The sequence below is a fragment of the Rhineura floridana genome, chromosome 1 (assembly GCF_030035675.1).
Source record: "Rhineura floridana isolate rRhiFlo1 chromosome 1, rRhiFlo1.hap2, whole genome shotgun sequence".
In the NCBI taxonomy this organism is placed as follows: Eukaryota; Metazoa; Chordata; class Lepidosauria; order Squamata; family Rhineuridae; genus Rhineura; species Rhineura floridana.
Window position 1 is genome coordinate 93975812 of NC_084480.1, and position 17850 is coordinate 93993661.

Sequence of the window (17850 nt, forward strand, 5' to 3'; positions counted from 1 at the left end):
AAGTGTTGCATAGATAGAGCAGCCTCAAAACTGGGAAAGCACCACTGACAAGTGGGGAGAGGAGGTGGAAGAGGCAGGCCTGGAATAAACACATTTCAAGCATCTGGACATTCTCCCTCTGCTACATATACAACAGCAATTTTAGTGGCTGGATGTAAATATCTTAAATAGTGATAAAGATATTTATAAGCAGGATTTTATCATGGACCATCTTTGATCTCAGGAGATCCAGCAGAGAACCAAAGGCAAGATCATCCTCAAAGCAGCTGACATGACTTAGATCACACTGAGCATCTCTATGTTCACCGAAACAGACTGACACATTTTCGTTCTTATATTTTGGTTTGGGTGGTTTACATATCTGAGCCAAGAAAGTTATTCTGTTATAAGTCCTTGTGCATTCTATGGGTAAAAAAAATTCATATGACTCAAGGGTTTATGATTAGGCAGGCTGCTTCTTTCCTTCCCTTCCCTTCCCTTTTCTTTTCTTTTCCAGAGCATAAAGTAGCAGTACACCAGAAGAGAGAGAGAGAGAGAGAGAGTGGCAATAGCCTGAGCTCTCGGCATCTGTTCGTCATGGGTGAATTCCAGCAGCAGTTTTTCACTTGCCTTGGGGGCATCATTTGTCTGTTTTTTCTGGTGAAATGTATTCTGTTTTTGAAATATTTCTCTCGGTTTATATGGCATACTTTGCCTCCATCTTTTTTTCTGTCTATGGGTGAATGGGCAGGTAAAGCAACTTTTCCTTATATTTTTACTGCTGAGATGCAATGTGAAGTTATCTGATGAGATGGGGGCTGGGAGTAAGTCAGTGGCTGTGAGCACCGGCTTTGCATGCAAAAGGTCCCAGGTTCAATCCCTGGCATCTCCAGATGGGGCTGGGAAAGACTGGAGATCCACTGCCTGTCAGTGCAGGCAGTATTGAGCTAGATGGACCAACTTGGTATAAAGCAGCTTCCAGTGTTCTTAGGGTGCATTGCTACTATAGTAAATCATGAATGCCTCCTTAAAAAGTATAACAAACTCTTCCTTAGTCAGTATTTAAAATGGTATAACAGTGGGCACTTATTTCTGAATGCATTTTTTAAACATTGGTGAATGTAATTTTAAAACGTATATTCTAAGTAGTGAATTGACCATCTTTCTGAAACAAAGCTCCTTTCTTTCTTGAGTGTATATTGTCTTCACTTTATGAATGCACGAGAACTTGCTGTTATCAAGGGCTCTTCTCACTTGACTATTCAATGCAATCCTAAGCATGTATACTTAGAAGTAAGTTCCCCAGTCCAATAGGACTGAGTCCTTGGTAAGGATCATTGCCACAATCTCATTTGTGTACCTAATGTATTATTGCTTTGATATCCGACCTTTTCTCCAATGAGCTCATGGTGGCATAGATGGTTCCCTCCCTTCCCATTTTATCCTCACAACAAGCCTGTGTGTTGATTAGGCTGAGAGACAGCTAGCCCAGTGAGCTTCATGGCTGAATGGAGTTTTGAACCTGGGTCCCAGCCCACCACTCCAGCCACTACACTACTCCGGGCTTTCAGTCTTCCAAGGCTCATGACACTGGAACTGCCCTTGCGTTTTGTGTATATAAAGCAGATACGACCCTCTGCAGTGCTGTCCTTTTTTTAACACAAAGCTCACAGGGTGACCTTGGGCCAGGCACTGCCTCTCAGCCTAACCTACCTCACAGGGTTGTTGTGGCAATTAAATGAGGAGGGGGAGAACCATGTATGCCACCTTGAGCTCCTTGGAGAAAAGGTGGGATATAATTGTAATGAACAACTAAATAAACAAACTACCCTTTCTTGTTATAATATTGACATATACACCCTTGAGAATTTTTTCAAAATACAAATATATAATTGAGAAATGCTAACATCAAAAATACCTCTTTACCCTGGCCTTCAGCTTCTGAGATATGTTTTCAGAACCAACCATATTCTTGTGATTGAAATGTGTTTTAACTCTTTTTTAATATTATAGATTTTGTAACTTGCCCTGGGACCATTGGTGAAGGTCGGACAGTTTATTATTGTTGTTGTTGTTGTTAAACTACAAACATTTTGAAAAATAGTAAATACAAAGAAATTAAGCCTGCAATCTTATGTAGATTTATCTGGGAGTAAGCCCCTATGAATTCAGTGGAACTTACTTCTGAGTAGACATGTATAGGACTGTCTTGTTAATTACTTTCACTGTTTGCCCATGGCAGCTTCTTAGTCCACTTCATTTTAATACACAATTTGCTTTTACTGACACATCAGTTGACGGCACATTTCTAGATCCACTTTTTAAAAACATTTTTAGGATTGCCTTCTATTTACTTTCTAAATGCCATGTTGATTTGGATTCCTTAAATACATTCTTTAATAGCAATAAATAAATGTAGGACCTTCTAAGTCACGTGGGATGGACAGGGGGGAAGGGGAGCTGCTGGGGGTAGGAAAGGATGAGAAACTTTCTTTCTGTGAACTTTGTTAAATCCAAACTCAGGATCCAAACCTGATTTTAGCTGATTTCCCATGTTCCCAGCCACATCACATATGATTCAGGAGAGCCCCCCCTCCCCGTGACCTTGCAAGGAGGCTTCTGGGGACTGCAGGGAGGAGAAAGGAAAGAAAAATGTCCCTTCTATGAAATTCCTTCAGTTATCTTGGTATCCAAACCCATTTTTTTATTTTGTAAAATCATTCATTTATATTCACCTTGCTGAGTGGGAGATATGTATGGCTGTTTGGAGTCTTCACTCATAAAAAATGTGTTGCCCTGAAAACTTACTTTCTGGAGTGGCTATATAAATCTAGCGAATAAATATATAAATATATATATAAATTCCTTAGTAGCATTGATTAGGCACAAACATTTGTTCAAGAAGACTTCCTTGGAAGTAGGTAGCACACCTGTGCTCTGCAGAATGTTTTCCCCCTCTATTCTATCCCCTGAGTTAATCCTCTTATCACTTTATACTATCCGTCATCCAAAATTATTATGCATATGCAGCCTGGAGACAAAGGCATACACCAAACGCAGAATTAAGCATGTGCTAATAATGGTCTGGAATAGCCAGTGTGGTCCCCTCCCCCCTCCAATGTTGTTAGACTCCCATTCCCATTGGCCCCAGCCAGCATGGGAAATTATCTGGACTGAAGGGTGTAGCAGTCCAGCAACATCTGGAGGGCACCATGTTGGCTGTCTCCTTCATCCCATTGATTTCAATGGGGGGAAATCACAAGGGGGGGAATCACAAGGAAATGCAAGAAAGAACAAGACAATGAAGATCCCACATCTTTCTCTGCCTCATCTTTTAGTGATCACAGGAGCAGGAGATGGGATTGGAAAAGCCTATTCCTTGGAGGTATGATAAACCTGTACAAAATTACTTAACATTTATGTTGTAATATTTATGAGTATTCAGAGGACTCTGTAGATATTTTTTCCACAGCCATGTAAAATCACGTGTTTTTAGTTACCTGAGAGACAGTAGATTGTATTACAAGATTATATGGGAAGCTCTCTTGAACAGGGGTCAGGAGCATGGCAACACATTGATGGAGTTCCGCATGAGAAATGTCTCAATGTTCCAGACTGATCAGGGATTCTCTGCCAAAGAAAGGGCTGCCTCCCCATAGTGACCTGAAGGTGTATACTCAAGGTCAGAGCAAAGGGAATCATGGGATCAGGTGGCACAATCTATCAGGGGAATGTTGTCCCAAATGTCCTGCAACGTGGAACCAGCCTTCTTTTGGGTGAGGATATTGTTTCCTGCATAGCACTGATGTGCTGAAGTGACAGTAAGAGAAGCTTCCCATGTGGACATGTCAAAGAATCAGGGGAGGCTTGTGGATCTTCGAATCCAGTGCTTGCGAAGTTCATTTTAAAAAGGAATTCGTTCCAGTTCCAGTTCACCCTGTCCAAAAAAGAAATTAATTTCAGTTCAACTTTGCATCCTCAAAAAAGAACTAATTTTGTTCTAGTTCAATTCACAATTCATGTGGCCCTTGGCATTTTTTTCAGCCTTTTTCAGAACTTTACAAGATATCTGCTCAAGTATAAAGTATATCAAAGAAGTGTAAGAAAATACCAAAAAACACACACACAGTGTAATGTGAACAATTGTTTTCTGACTTTTCCCAAACAAATATGATCTGTAAGCTTAAAGAGCAGCATCACTTTTTACATAGGTAAACATAGTAAATGCAGTGGCCACAATCAAACATAGAGTTAAGCTCTTATATGTATATAAGCTCTCATATGTATAAATTATTGAATTAAAATTAACACTGAATTGAATTAAAATTGCCCTAGCTTCTCCTGCAAAAGGAACTTAATTTACTTTCAGTTCACCTGGAAATTAGGGGAACTACTTTCAGGCACAATTCGGAGATTTTTTTAATTAATTCAGTGAATTAGTTAACCAGAATTTGTTCATTCCAAGTAGTAATGCTTGATGCAGGGCATTTAGAATTGGATCATCCTCAATGGATGGCTCTCCAGGCTTTGCTAGAAGATCTGTAAGAAAGAGCTTGCCTCTCCATCAAGATATGGCAGGCACCTACTGTGGTGTGCTTCTGCCAGCTTTTAAAAAACTGTATTATACAACCACGAGAGTGGCTGTATACTATAGCCAGCGTGCATTTTTTCACATTCCACAATGTTAAATTGAAAATACCTCCCATGCCATTCTGATGCTTCCCATAAGCTCATTTCAAAACAATACCTTACCAAACTTACACTCCTGAACTCAGAAACGCTTGCTTAACAACCTTCTCAATTTTCATGGCGATACACAAAACAGTCAGAGAAAATAGAGAGTTCAAAGTCTAAAAAGAGAGGAAAAAAACCCCAGAGCCCTTTTGGACTTTTTTCTGTCAGAGTTCTCATAATCTGTTCAAATTTGTTAAAAATCAGCCATGTTCACAGAGTACCTGGAGTCCTATTAGGGACCTTGCCCCATACTCTGACCTTCATCGTCTGCTGTTTAACAGTTAAAAAAATGCCTGGCTGATTTTTAATTAATTTAAGACATTTTGCATTGAACTGAATGATAGTGTTGGGCATGCTCAGTAAGAACCAACTGTCAGTGTTCTAAAAGCTCACAGCTGCTGGGCTTGCCTAATCAGGGGGCCACACCCACACCAGTCTTTGATTTCATGTGAGACACTCTTGGCTACCCCCAAAGAATCCTGGGGAGTGTAGTTTGTGAAGAGACTCCTGTTACACTGAAAGAGCTCCAGTGGCCAGCCTGGTTTAACAGTCAGCCACCCTGATTGCAGGTCTGTGAGGGGAACAGGGCATCTCCTAGCAACTCGGAGCACCCTTCACTAACTATACTTCCCAGGATTCTTTGAGAGAAGCCATGACTGTCCAAAGTGAACTAAAGGCCTGGTATGGATGTGTCCAGGGGTTTAAATTTGGGTGGCAGGCTACATGTGCCTGCTGTAGAATGGTGGGGGAAACGCTGAAAAGCAATGATACTGTTCACAATGTTTTCCTTTTGGAAAGGAAAGAGGCTTCCCCTCTGCCCAGTGCCCACCCACCCAATCTCCTACCCTCACCCTCTTCATACCATCCCTGCCCAGTGTTGGACTACAACCAGGGAGACCAGAGTTTGAATACACACACAGCCATGAAGCTCACTGGGTGACCTTGGGTCAGTCACTGCCTCTCAGCCTCGGAGGAAGGCAATGGTAAACCACCTCTGAATACCATTTACCATGAAAACCCTATTCATAGGGTCTCCATAAGTCAGGATCGACTTGAAGAGAGTCCATTTCCATTTTCTTTTTTTTTCAATTAATTTTTATTCTAATTTTCAAAACCAAAATAATACAAAAAGAAAACAACACAAATCAATAACTAATACAATACAAAAAAAAATACATATATATAAAAATATTGACTTCCGATTTGTCATAGTTCAGCTATAAATCTATAATATATAACAAACCTATCCCTTAATAGATTATAAAATCACCTTCCTCCAGCGGTTATCTTAGTTGGTTTCAAATCTCATTAACATCATATCATTTTAATATTCCACAAAAAGTCAAAGAGAAGTTTCCAATCCTTGAGATATATATCAATCAATTTTTTTCTAAATAAACATGCCAATTAATCCAGCTCATCAAATCTACTAAATCCAGTAATTTCAAAACACTATAATTCAACTATAAATCTATAATATGTAACAGACCTATCTCTTAATAGATTATAAAATCACCTTCCTCCAACAGTTATCTTAGTTGGTTTCAAATCTCATTAACATCATATCATTTTAATCTTCCACAAAAAGTCAAAGAGAAGTTTCCAATCCTTGAGATATATGTCAATCAATTTTTTTTTCTAAATAAACATGCCAATTAATCCAACTCATCAAATCTACTAAGTCCAGTGATTTTAAATCGCTCTTCTGTCATTATCCATATTGGGTCCATCTTCCATCTTCCATCTTTACGCACCCAAAAATCTTGCTGTCATAGTCATATAATAAAAGTCTGATAGGAATTTCCTCCATCACAGATATTTTCTTGCCATCAAATCCAAACGTATCACTGAAGTATTGTTGCAAAGCCGCATCTCTGTTCCTCTTTTCCACATGATACACTAGTACATCTCTTGAAGGTTTTTCCATTGACACAAGACAGGGATTAATTCTGTTAACTTTCTCCATTTCAAGTTCCATCAGATCCTTCCAGTCCAAGAATTTTTTTGAACCGATAATATCTTTATCTCCAATCTCTTCAATTCCTTCAGGGACAGCGCTGAATTCCAAACTGTAATATTTGTCTCCAGGATCCATCACAGCCAGGAAATCCAAATCTTTTTTCATGTCCATAATTAAGCCAGTCTCCATAGTTTGAACCTTGCCTTTAATTTCTCTTTCATCTTTTTTTTTGTTTTCCAGATCTATCTTTATTCTCCTTTCTCATAGAATCCTGAGTTTCTTTCAGCTCCTGTCTCATTTCGTAAAATTCAATTCTCCACGCTTGTCTATTATTTCTCAGTTCTTGTTTTATTGAGTTAATCCCATTCATTATTTTCTGAAACATGTCTAGAGATAAAGTCCCTTCTTGTACATCCATGGTCTTCTTAATTGTCATTCTTAAAGCCAAAGGAACAAAACTCCTTCAATTTTCAATGTCCCAAACAAAGAGCAGCTTATTTCTTTAACCAGTTACAAAGGAGTTAATTTTTCCAACAAACTAACGTCACACGCTAGACAGCCCTTATCTCTTATCTGCCTGAAAGTGTAAGAACAGCTTTAGTTCACAGCGTCGAAATAGCTAGTAGCAGAGAGAATGAGCAGATTCGTCAAAAAAAAAGTAGATCAGGAAAAATAGTCCCAGCCATAGATCAAAAAGATTTCTTATCTCCTCCAATCAGAAATCTCTCGCCCGTTGTAATCTTTAGAATGCCATTTTCCATGTCAGCTTTTTGCAATAAAAAAAAAAAAAGATAAGCTATTTATATTTTCTTCCCCCCTAGCTCCGCGAACAAAAAAAGGAAAGTCTTACCTCACCTAGGTTATCTCAATTGCTGTTACTTTGACAAATCTCTTTAGCTGTATAGATAAGAAAATGATGAATGTAGACAGGAGGATGTTTGCCTGTTAATCCGTATATAAAAAAAAACGGGTCACTTATCCAGCTGAGCTAGCATAAAAATCCTCGCTCTGTCTGAGCTGCTGGAAGACAGACAATTCTGACGAATTCCAGACTCCAACAATCAAAACAAAGCTAATGTGGGAAATCTCACGTTTCTTCTTTAACCGGAAGAAATTATTCCCAGTCAGAAAAGAGCCTTCTGACTGAATTTAAACTGGATAAGTTTCATCCAAGACGGGAGCCCGTCTCAGAGGCTGCACAGGCGTAGGGATCCTCCTGGGAAGTCCCTGTCCATTTCCATTTTCAAACATGATTGCCCAGGAATAAATCCCATTGAAATGAAAAAGTATACAAATGATCAAACCCACCCTCCCTTCTTTTCCTTCCTATCCCCCCTCTTGCCCCTCCCCTCCCCCTTCCTTTACCCCTCCCTCCCCATCTCCATCCCCTTCCAATCCCCTCCTTTCCCCTCCTCCCCTTCCCCTTCCTCATCCCCATGGTCAGTTTTATCTATCTTAAGCATGATTGCACAGGAGTAAATATCATTGAACTCTATAAGCATGCAAATGATCAAACTTGCCCTCCCCTCCCCCTTCCTTTGCCCCACTCCAATCCATTCCTTCCCCTTCCCCTTCCCCCTCCCCCATGGTCAGTTCTTCCTATCCTAACCGTGATTGCATAGGAGTAAATCCCATTGAACTCAATAAGAATGCAAATGATGACCTGCCCTTCCCCTCCTTCCCCTCCCATCCTCCTCCCCCCACTTCCTTCTTCCTCCTCCCTTGCCCACTCCAGCCCTCCCTCCCTCCCCGCCAGTCAGTTTTATCTATCCTAAGCATGATTGCACAGGAGTAAATCCCACTGAACTCAATAAACATGCAAATGATCAAACCTGCCCTTCTCCTCCCCTCCCCCTCCTGCCTGCTCCCATCCCAATCCTCCCTTCTACCTTTCCTCCTCTTCTTCCTCCTCCCCTCCCCATTCCCTGTGGTCAGTTTCACCTATCCTAAGCATGATTGCATGGGAGTAAATCGCACTGAACTCAATAAACATGCAAATGATCAAACCTGTCCTTCTCCTCCCATCCCCCTCCTGCCTGCTCCCCTCCCAGTCCTCCCCTCTGCCTTTCCTCCCCTCCCACCTCCTGTTCCTCCTCCTGCCCTCCACATCCCCTGGGTCAGTTTCACCTATCCTAAGCATGATTGCAGGGGAGTAAATCCCACTGAACTCAATAAGCATGCAAATGATCAATCCATTCTCAGCAAACTTGCACAGGATCCCATTTCTTACCTCCCGGATTAAAAAGCAGAGAAATTCACTAATGGGCAAAAAATACCCTTACGGTTTAAGAATGTACCTATAGCCCACATATATTTCTATCAAACTTTAAAAAGCAGGGAAACTGGGCAGCTATAGTGAATGCACCAGGGGAGAAGGAGACCTGACCTCCTTTCCGAGATATTATACTGCCCTACACATTTGTCAAAATGCAAACACCATTTGGGCTGGTCTTTCACAGTTCAATCCACTTGCTGTGAAGCTTGGAAGAATTTGGTTAGCATGTGCCTCTGAGCATATGGGGAGTGGTGGCAACACCTGCAATCAACCCAAAAGATAGAAAGAAGACATGTGCTGTGCTGATCTTGTTTTAGCAGGGAGGAAGCAACATTATTAAGACAGTTGATATAGTTCAGATGGTCACTTTAAATATGTCTGATTTACTTTGCAATTTTAGTGAAGTTGCCTATAGGAAATCTTTTTTTTGTTTGTTTCTATTTCTGTGAATATGTGAAGTACAGCAACACTTTCCAAAATTTACACTAAAAAAAACTCCAAACATAATTGTGGAATAATGGCATTGACTTTTCTGCAGAATAGCCTCCAGTGGACCTCAGGAGTGTCTCAATTTGCACAAGATAAAACAGTGGGAGGTGAAATATATTCTAGCAAAATTCTAGTTGTGCTCTATGTTTTTAATTGACCGTGCCCACCTTTCCTTAAATGCAGTGGTATAAACACAGCAGGCTGAAAACATGCATCCTCTTTTTTCCAACAGCTAGAGTCATTGTTGAAGTAGCAACGTATTGTAATCAGTCTGATTTTACATCAAACTGCAGTTTCAGATTCAACTGTTAATGCAGCCAAAATAGAAATAGAACAAAACCTCCAATTGGAAACACAAAAGGCCGTCTTCACCATCATATGACATTAACCAATAAAAAGACTTTGAAATTAATAAAAATAAATTTGATACTGATTTCTAGGATGAATAATGAGGGAAATAAAATTTTCTAGTTTAGATTCTCTGTAGAAACATTAGTAACACAGGAAAGAAGCAAAGTAAGAAGAACACCAACAAACATACAAAAATATAATTCTCCATCTTTGGAGATGGCAGGTGTTATCACCACTCACCATATGCTCAGAGGCACATGTTACCAAATTCTTCCAAGCTACACAGGAAGTGGATTGGACTGGGAAAGACCAACCCAAATGGTGTTTGCATTTTGACCAATTTGTAGGGCAGTCCAATATCTCAGAGAGGAGGTCAGGTCTCCTGCTCCCCTGGTGCATTCACTATAGCTGCCCAATTTCCCTGCTTTTTAAAGTTTGATAGAAATATCTGTGGGCTATAGGTACGTTCTTAAACTGCAAGGTTTTTTGCCTATTAGTGATGCTTATTTACTCTAACTTTCCCTGGTCTCTGATACCAGTTGAATGGTTTCTGACTACTCTAATTGTGATATGTTGTTTTTTGTTGAATTGGTTTTGGTGTATTTTTGGATTGCTTATGAATTGTTGTTTTGTATTTGAATTGTTTTACTGTACAATGCCTGCCTTGATATTAGTTTAATGTAAGACGGTATATAAATCTTTTCAAATTAAATAATAAATGGTTCCACTGTTGAACTGCTTTTAGCATCAAGAATTTTCTCCTAATGTCCATGTGAAATCCACCCTCCTATAACGTAAGCCTGTTAGTTCTTGTCCTGGACTCTGGGGCAATAGATAAAAAGTATTTGCCTTCTTCTCTGCATTTCAATTTCAAATATTTTATTTTAAGAGTGATATTCTATTTCCTACCACCAACTCCACAGTCTTGTCTTACTTGGTTCCCTGTTCTAATACCACAGGGGAAAAATTACATAATCATAGAATTGTAGAGTTGGAAAGGGTCAGGTCATCCAACCCCCTGCTCAATGCAGGAATCCAATTTAAAGCAATATGAAAGGAGAAGAGAGTTAGATTACTTCCAGATGATCTGGTTATTGAGCATTCACCTTGATTTGTTTGCAGGGAGATTAGAAGGCATTGGCTACTTAATAAGCATTCAGTCTGATTTGTTTGTGGGGAGGTGTTCTGAGCAAAAGTGTTACAACTGATTATCCTGTTCAGTTTCCATCACTTTCCTTATTGCAAAAAGTCTTATCTTTTCAGAGGGCAGACTGCATGAGTCCTCCCGATCAATTACAACCGTGCAACCTGAACTGGCCAGTATGTGACTGAATCCCACCCCAAAATAGTAGCGGTCTGGAAGTGCCTTGAATCTTGCTCAGGATCTCAAAGAACAGGACCTTTATTATCATTTTCATACTTTTGCCACTAGGAGTCAGAATATTCCAGTTCACTCAGAATTGTATTGTACAAGCAGAAGGCAGCTTAGCTTTTGCTGCTGGTCAGGTACACTTGGGTATTCTGCAGAGTTGTGGATATTTGAACAAAAGTAACAAGTGTCTGGATAACAAGTCAGCAAGTGTAAGACAGCTTTCAAGCAAAATGTCAATTAAAGTACAACAATCTTTGAATTTAAAATGCTTTTGTCATATCACCACAATTCTTAAATATTGATATTTTAAAAACTTGTTTTTGTAGCTGGCCAAACGTGGATTAAATATTGTTTTGATTAGCAGAACATTGGAAAAACTGCACAAGGTAGCTTCTGAAATTGGTAAGTCCCTAAAACATGAAAACATTCTCCTACTAGATCTTTATCAATGACATACAGTATATGCCTTATCAACCTAAGTATGCCTTAGGTTGCAATCCTAAACATACTAAGTATGTAATCCTTTGAATTCAGTGGGACGTTTTGCTGAGTAAACATGCTTAGGATTGCACTGTAAAATGCATTTTATTTGTCAACTAGGATTTATTTTATTGAGCGATAACCGGATTGAAAAAAAACCTTGTAATACTTTCCTGATTCTCCTTTGCCAAGAAAGTGTTTGCTCATCATTCGCTTCAGTGAGCACCATAATGCAGGAGTGTGGCCCTCCAGATGATGCTGGACTACAACTCCCATCATACCTGACCATTGACCAAGCTGGCTGGGGCTGATGGAAACAATATCATCCCTGCTGATTCCCCATCCATGTCATAATGTTTACCTGCATGTCGCTAGACATATAGAGACATGCAGTGTACACTCCCCAGCATGGTCCACTGCTAGCTTAGGGTTACATACCAACCCTTCAACAATTACAGAGATTTACTAGGAGAATGGAGTGGATGTGCTACAACACTGCCTTCTGCATAAAGTGTAGCTGGCTGTAAATATTTATTTATTTATTTATCTATTTATTTATATCCTGCTCTTCCTCCCATATCCCAGCGCAGCAAACAAAAACACTAAAAGACTCTAAAACATCATAAAAACAGACTTTAAAACATATTAAAACAAAACATTTTTAAAAAACATGTTAAAACACATCTTTAAAAACTTCTTTTTAAAAAGGCTTAAAAAACATATTAAAAAGCAATTCCAGCACAGCAGACTGGGATAAGGTCTCTACTTAAAAGGCTTGTTGAAACAGGAAGGTCTTCAGTAGGTGCCAAAAAGATATGGTGCCTGTCAAGTATTTAAGGGGAGGGAATTCCAAAGGGTAGGTGCCACTACACTAAAAGTCCGCTTCCTATGTTGTTTGGTATGCACCTCCTAATAAGGTGGTATCTGCTGGAGGCCCTCATCTGCAGAGCATAATGATCAACTGGGTATGTAAGGGGTAAGGTGGTCTTTTAGGTGTCCTGTTCCCAAGCTATATAGGGCTTTGTACACCAAAACCAGAACCTTGAACTTGGTCCAGTAACTAATGGGCAGCCAGTGCAATTCTTTCAGCAGTGGGGTGACATGTTGGTGATACCCTGTCCCAGTGAGCGGTCATGCCACCGCATTTTGCACCAGCTGCAGCTTCTGGACCAACCTCAAGGGAAGCCTCACATAGAGCGCATTACAGTAATCCAGCCTGGAGGTTACCAGTGCATGAACAACAGTGGTCAGGCTCTCCCAGTCCAGAGATAGCCAAAGCTGGTAAAAGGCACTTCTAGCCACTGAGGTCACCTGGGCCTCTAGAGACAAAGATGGATCCGGGGCACCCCCAGGCTACAAATCTGCTCTTTCAGAGGGAGTACGACCCCATCCAAAGCAGGCACCTGACCAATTATCTGAACTCAGGAATCACCAGCCCACAGTGCCTCCGTCTTGCTAGGATACAGACTCAGTTTATTGACCCTCATCCAGGCACTGGTCCAGGGCTTGCAAGGCCTCTTTTGATTCAGATGTTACAGGGAAATAGAACTGGGTATCATCAGCGTACTGCTGACACCTCACCCCAAATCTCCTGTTGATCACTCCCAAGGGCTTCATATAGATGTTAAACAACATTGGGGACAAGATGCTACCCTGCAGCACCCCACAGCACAATTGCCAGGGGGCTGAAAGACAATCACCCAATGCTATTCTCTGAAAAAGCCCCTGGTGATAGGATTGGAACTGCCATAAAACAGTGCATCCGATACCCATCTCACCAAGTTAGCCCAGAAGAATACCATGGTCAATGGTATCAGAAGCTGCCAAGAGATCAAGTAAGAATAACAGGGTCACACTCCCCCATCCTTCTCCTGATAAAGGTCATCCATCAGGATGACAAAGGCCAATTCAGTCCCATAACCAGGCCTGGATCCAGAATGGAATGGGTCAAGATAATCTGTTTGATCCAAGAGTACTTGCAATTGTTGCACCACAACCCTATCAATCACCTTCCCTAAAAAGGGGGTATTTGTGACCAGGCGGTAGTTGTCACAAATCAATGGGTCTAGGGTGGGCTTTTTCAGGAGCAGCCAGATCACTGCCTCTTTCAGGGCAGCTAGAACCACTCCCTCTCACACCCTGTATCCACTCGGTCAAACCCCCTCAGCAACCTTTAATAAGCCAAGAAGGGCAAGGGTCAAGAGGACACATTGCTGGCCACATCATCACAAGCACCTTGTCCAAACCATCAGGCCACATCAACTGAAACTAATTCCAAGAAGTTGCAGCAGATATTGCATTGGATACCTCACTGGGGACTACAGTAAATGTGAAGGCATCAAGATTTCTATGGAGGCACAAATCACAGTGGGCCTCCGAAAGGTAAAACTCAGTTTCCTGGAGTTGATGTCAACAGACCCCTGACAATACGGAAAAGTTCCACTGGATGGCTACTTGAGGATGTGATGGATGCAGAGAAGTGGGCCTTCGCTGCCTTCACCGCCACACAGTAGGCATGGTTATGATGTTTTACTCGTGCCTGATCAGCCTCACAGCACGTCTTTAGCCACTTGTACTCTAGCCGTTTCATTGCCCTTAGTTCACTGCTGTACCAAGGTGCAAACTGGGCTCCACAATGGTGGACAGGGCACTCAGGGGCAACCACATTAAAAGCCTGACGCACCTCGTTGTTCCACAGCATGATAAGGGCTTCATCAGGGCCTACTCTATCTACTGGGAACTCCCCCAGGCCATTCAGAAATTCTGTGGATTCCATTAGTCTCCAGGGGTGGACCAACTTAATCTGTCCACCACTCCTTCAGGGGAGGATCAGAGCTGTATGCCTAAACTTCAACAGGAAGTGGTCTGATCATGACAATGGGATGACATCTACCCTCATCTCCAGAACACACCTTCCTCCATCTGGAGCAAAAACCAAGTCAAGGGTGTGCCCTGCCCTTTGTGTCAGGCCAGTGACAATTTGAGACAGCTCCATAGTTGTCATGGAGGCCATGAAGTCCCAAGCCAGAACACTACAGGCAGCCTCAGCATGGCCATTGAAATCACCCAGCACTATCATTCTAAGCTCCTCTGAGATGGCCTTCACCAGCTCGGTCAGAGAAGCTGCCAGGCAGCAAGGTGGATGGTTCCCCAGCAGCAACCCTAGTTTACTGTCTCCTCGGCCCGACATCAGGTGCAGGCCCTCACAGCCAGCTGCAAGACAGAGTGGTTTCCTGGTGACAGAGATGAAAGTTCTGTAGACAGGAACCCCTCTCCCCCATCCCTGGAGACTGTGCTGATGTTGCACCGAGTATCCAACTGGGCAAAGCTGGGTTAGATCATCTCCTCTCAGCTCACCCACCCAGTTCTCTGTAATGCACACCAAATTGGCACCCTCATCCATGATCAAATCACGGGTGAGTGTAGTCTTATTGTGTACTGATCTGGCATTGAACAACAGCACACACAGGCCAGTCGGCATAGCAGATGAGCAATGACGAACCCATCCATGAGAGGAGTGGCAGCAAGGAACAAGATGTAGATAGCTTTGCACTCATCTTCTATGGTAGTTCACCACCTCCCCATGGCTATACCTCCCTCTACCCATGATCACTGAGACTGAGGTGGCATCACCCATGTTCCTGCTTACTAAGTCTCCTAAACTCCTCATATGTGCACAACAAGAGCCCACCAACAAAACCTACCTGAACCAGTTATCCCAGCATACCTCTGAGAGAATTGGGAACAGTCAGACTCACTCAATATCTTTCACACAGGGCACTTCTACTCCCCCCCCATCTCATACCCAAAGAGGGCCAGTCTTCTGCCAGTTATAGACTCTCACTCTGAAGGCATCTGGCAACTTTCTCCTATCATTCAGTTCACTGCAGAGGTTCTCATCCTGCGCAAGAACTGCATATGCACCGTACACCCTCCCCACTACCAATCTTCTCTAGAGTAGTTTTTAAATAATAGAAGGGGGTAGGGCCCTTGCCCTCAGGGCTCCCCAAGGGATGACCACCTTCAGTGGCAATCCAAGGGCAGCTGGGCTTTTATGCCCCCTGACCCAGCCAGGAGCTGATGCAAGAGGCTGCAAGATTGACTGGAGCCTGTCTCTGGAGCAGGGTCAGGTAGGCAGGGGGTCCCAGTCCTTGCAGCACTTGCCTGGGACCTCAGTGGTCTGAAGAGACAGCAACCCAGAAGAGCAAGCAAGCAAGCACCCAGATGCTCAAGTACGCACTCCCAGTGCAGGTCTTTTCCAGTCCCCCAGTGCTGCAGAATTAAATGCAAAAACTCCTGTACTGGTGTGATGTTGTAGTTTGTGTCACTGCTTTGGTACAAGACATGACTAGCACAGAGGTGCTCATACATCACAGTATGAACTAGTGGTGGTCCACGAGTTCCATTCAGGTGGTCCTCAGAAAGCCTGGAACAGTAAGGTATATTTCTATGCCACCCTGCACTTGATTTGTTTCTTACGATGGTAGAGATCAAGGAAGTTTTGACCAGGGCCAGATTATCAAACAGGCTATTGAAGGCCCTGGCTTTAGTCCTGTGATTTTCATACTACAATGTTGGTACAGTCTACTAACCTTTTCCTTACAAATCACCAGTAAAGATACTCCTTTCAGCACCCTGGCCTAGGGCTTGTGATTATCATTATACAGTACAGAGCTAGCTTTGACAATGCTGCCAGTGCTGAAGAGATTAAAAAGTTATTAAAATATGAGTAATGTATGTGCTTTTCTTTCTAGGACAAAAAAAAGTTTAAGTGGTCTACTGAGACCCCCAACCATCTTCAAGAGAGAAAAAAACCTTTAAGAACTACTAAACTGGCATATTTCCTTAATGCATCAGTATTACTGTGCTAGCAGCTGCCAACAAACTTCTCAGAGAGCACAGAAATGAGTTTTATTTTTTTTAAATGCAGAACAGTCCACAGGGAGAAAAGTGAAAATCATACAAGCTGACTTCACCAGAAAGGACATATATGGTGACATTGAAGAAAGTCTTCAAGGATTAGAAATTGGAATTTTGAGTAAAGTATCCAATATTCTTGTCAAGAGTTCATTTCAGATTGCAGTGAGAAATGTGTTATTTCTATGTATGTAGTTTTTTAAATTCTTGCAACCAATGTATTAGAAAGCCATTAGTCTGAATTACTCAAATGTCTAAGACATTCTTTGCAAATGCAAACTAATGTGAGTTTGTTTTTTCAATGACATATCCTGAACGGCTGTCAAACAACTGACCAATAGGAGATCTTTAATTATTAGAGGAAGGGTGTTGGTTAGGGAACCCCAAGCAGAGAAAATTTGGTCTGTCATCTCCCATGTCTGCTCCCATCTGTCCTCAAAACATGCTGTCCAAGCACAGCCCTATGCAAGTTTGTCCCAACTCAGAAAACAAATCTCCCCAACTCAAGTGAGCCAACAATTAAACCATGTGTAGAACCATCCATGAGACTTTCAGGAAGGTCCATACAAAGTTATCTCAGTTAAACACTTTACAGGAAATAAACTCTTCTCATATCTATTGAATTTATAGTCCATCAAACTGGCCCTCATCCAACCTACACGTGGATGATCAGGGATTACCATTGTATCATGTAAAAAAAAAAGTCCTTTTTCTTATGAGTGAGTCCAACTGGTGCTATACCTTCACAGTAACTCAGCTTAAGCCAGCCTTTGTCAACCTGATGCTCTCCAGATGTTTTGAACTACAATTCTCATCAGTTCTCACTAGCATGGTTGGTTGGATCTGGTGAGCGCTGAAGTTCAAGACATCTAGACAGCATTAGGTTGGCAAAGCCTGGCTTAAGCAGTTGTGCCATTTAGCTGTGTAACTCTACTTACTGTGCTTCCTTTTATTAGTTAACAATGTTGGGATGATTCCTAGCCCCTTCCCAAGCCATTTTCTTCATGGACCAGACAAAGATGAGGTAAGGATTATTCTCTGATAGTGTGTATTCTTGTGATGAAATCAGGGATGGGACAGCTGTACAATTCTGTACACATTAAAACATGGAGAGCTGAGCTGCCTCCTACTTCAGTTTTTCCTCTTGAGCTTCATTACCCTCCCCCTCCAAAAAAAACCAGAGGAAAGAAGAGGAACTTTACTCATTGGGATAAATTGACCCTCTGTGGAGTGGTACAGCAGTTTGCAGACAAGGCAATAGCTGATACGGTGGCCAGTTATGCTTTTCCAAAA

General features: G+C 41.8%; 1 protein-coding gene across 1 annotated transcript in view; it reads left to right on the forward strand.

The window, feature by feature from the left end:
• The first annotated feature begins 576 nt into the window (after positions 1–576).
• Positions 577–17850, forward strand: part of HSD17B3 (hydroxysteroid 17-beta dehydrogenase 3) — a 32865-nt gene continuing 15591 nt past the window's right edge. Inside the window, exons 1-5 of the mRNA XM_061609154.1 lie at positions 577–730; positions 3318–3364; positions 11487–11562; positions 16571–16678; positions 17514–17581. Coding sequence (XP_061465138.1) covers positions 577–730; positions 3318–3364; positions 11487–11562; positions 16571–16678; positions 17514–17581 — 453 coding nt within the window. The remainder of the gene's footprint in view (positions 731–3317; positions 3365–11486; positions 11563–16570; positions 16679–17513; positions 17582–17850) is intronic.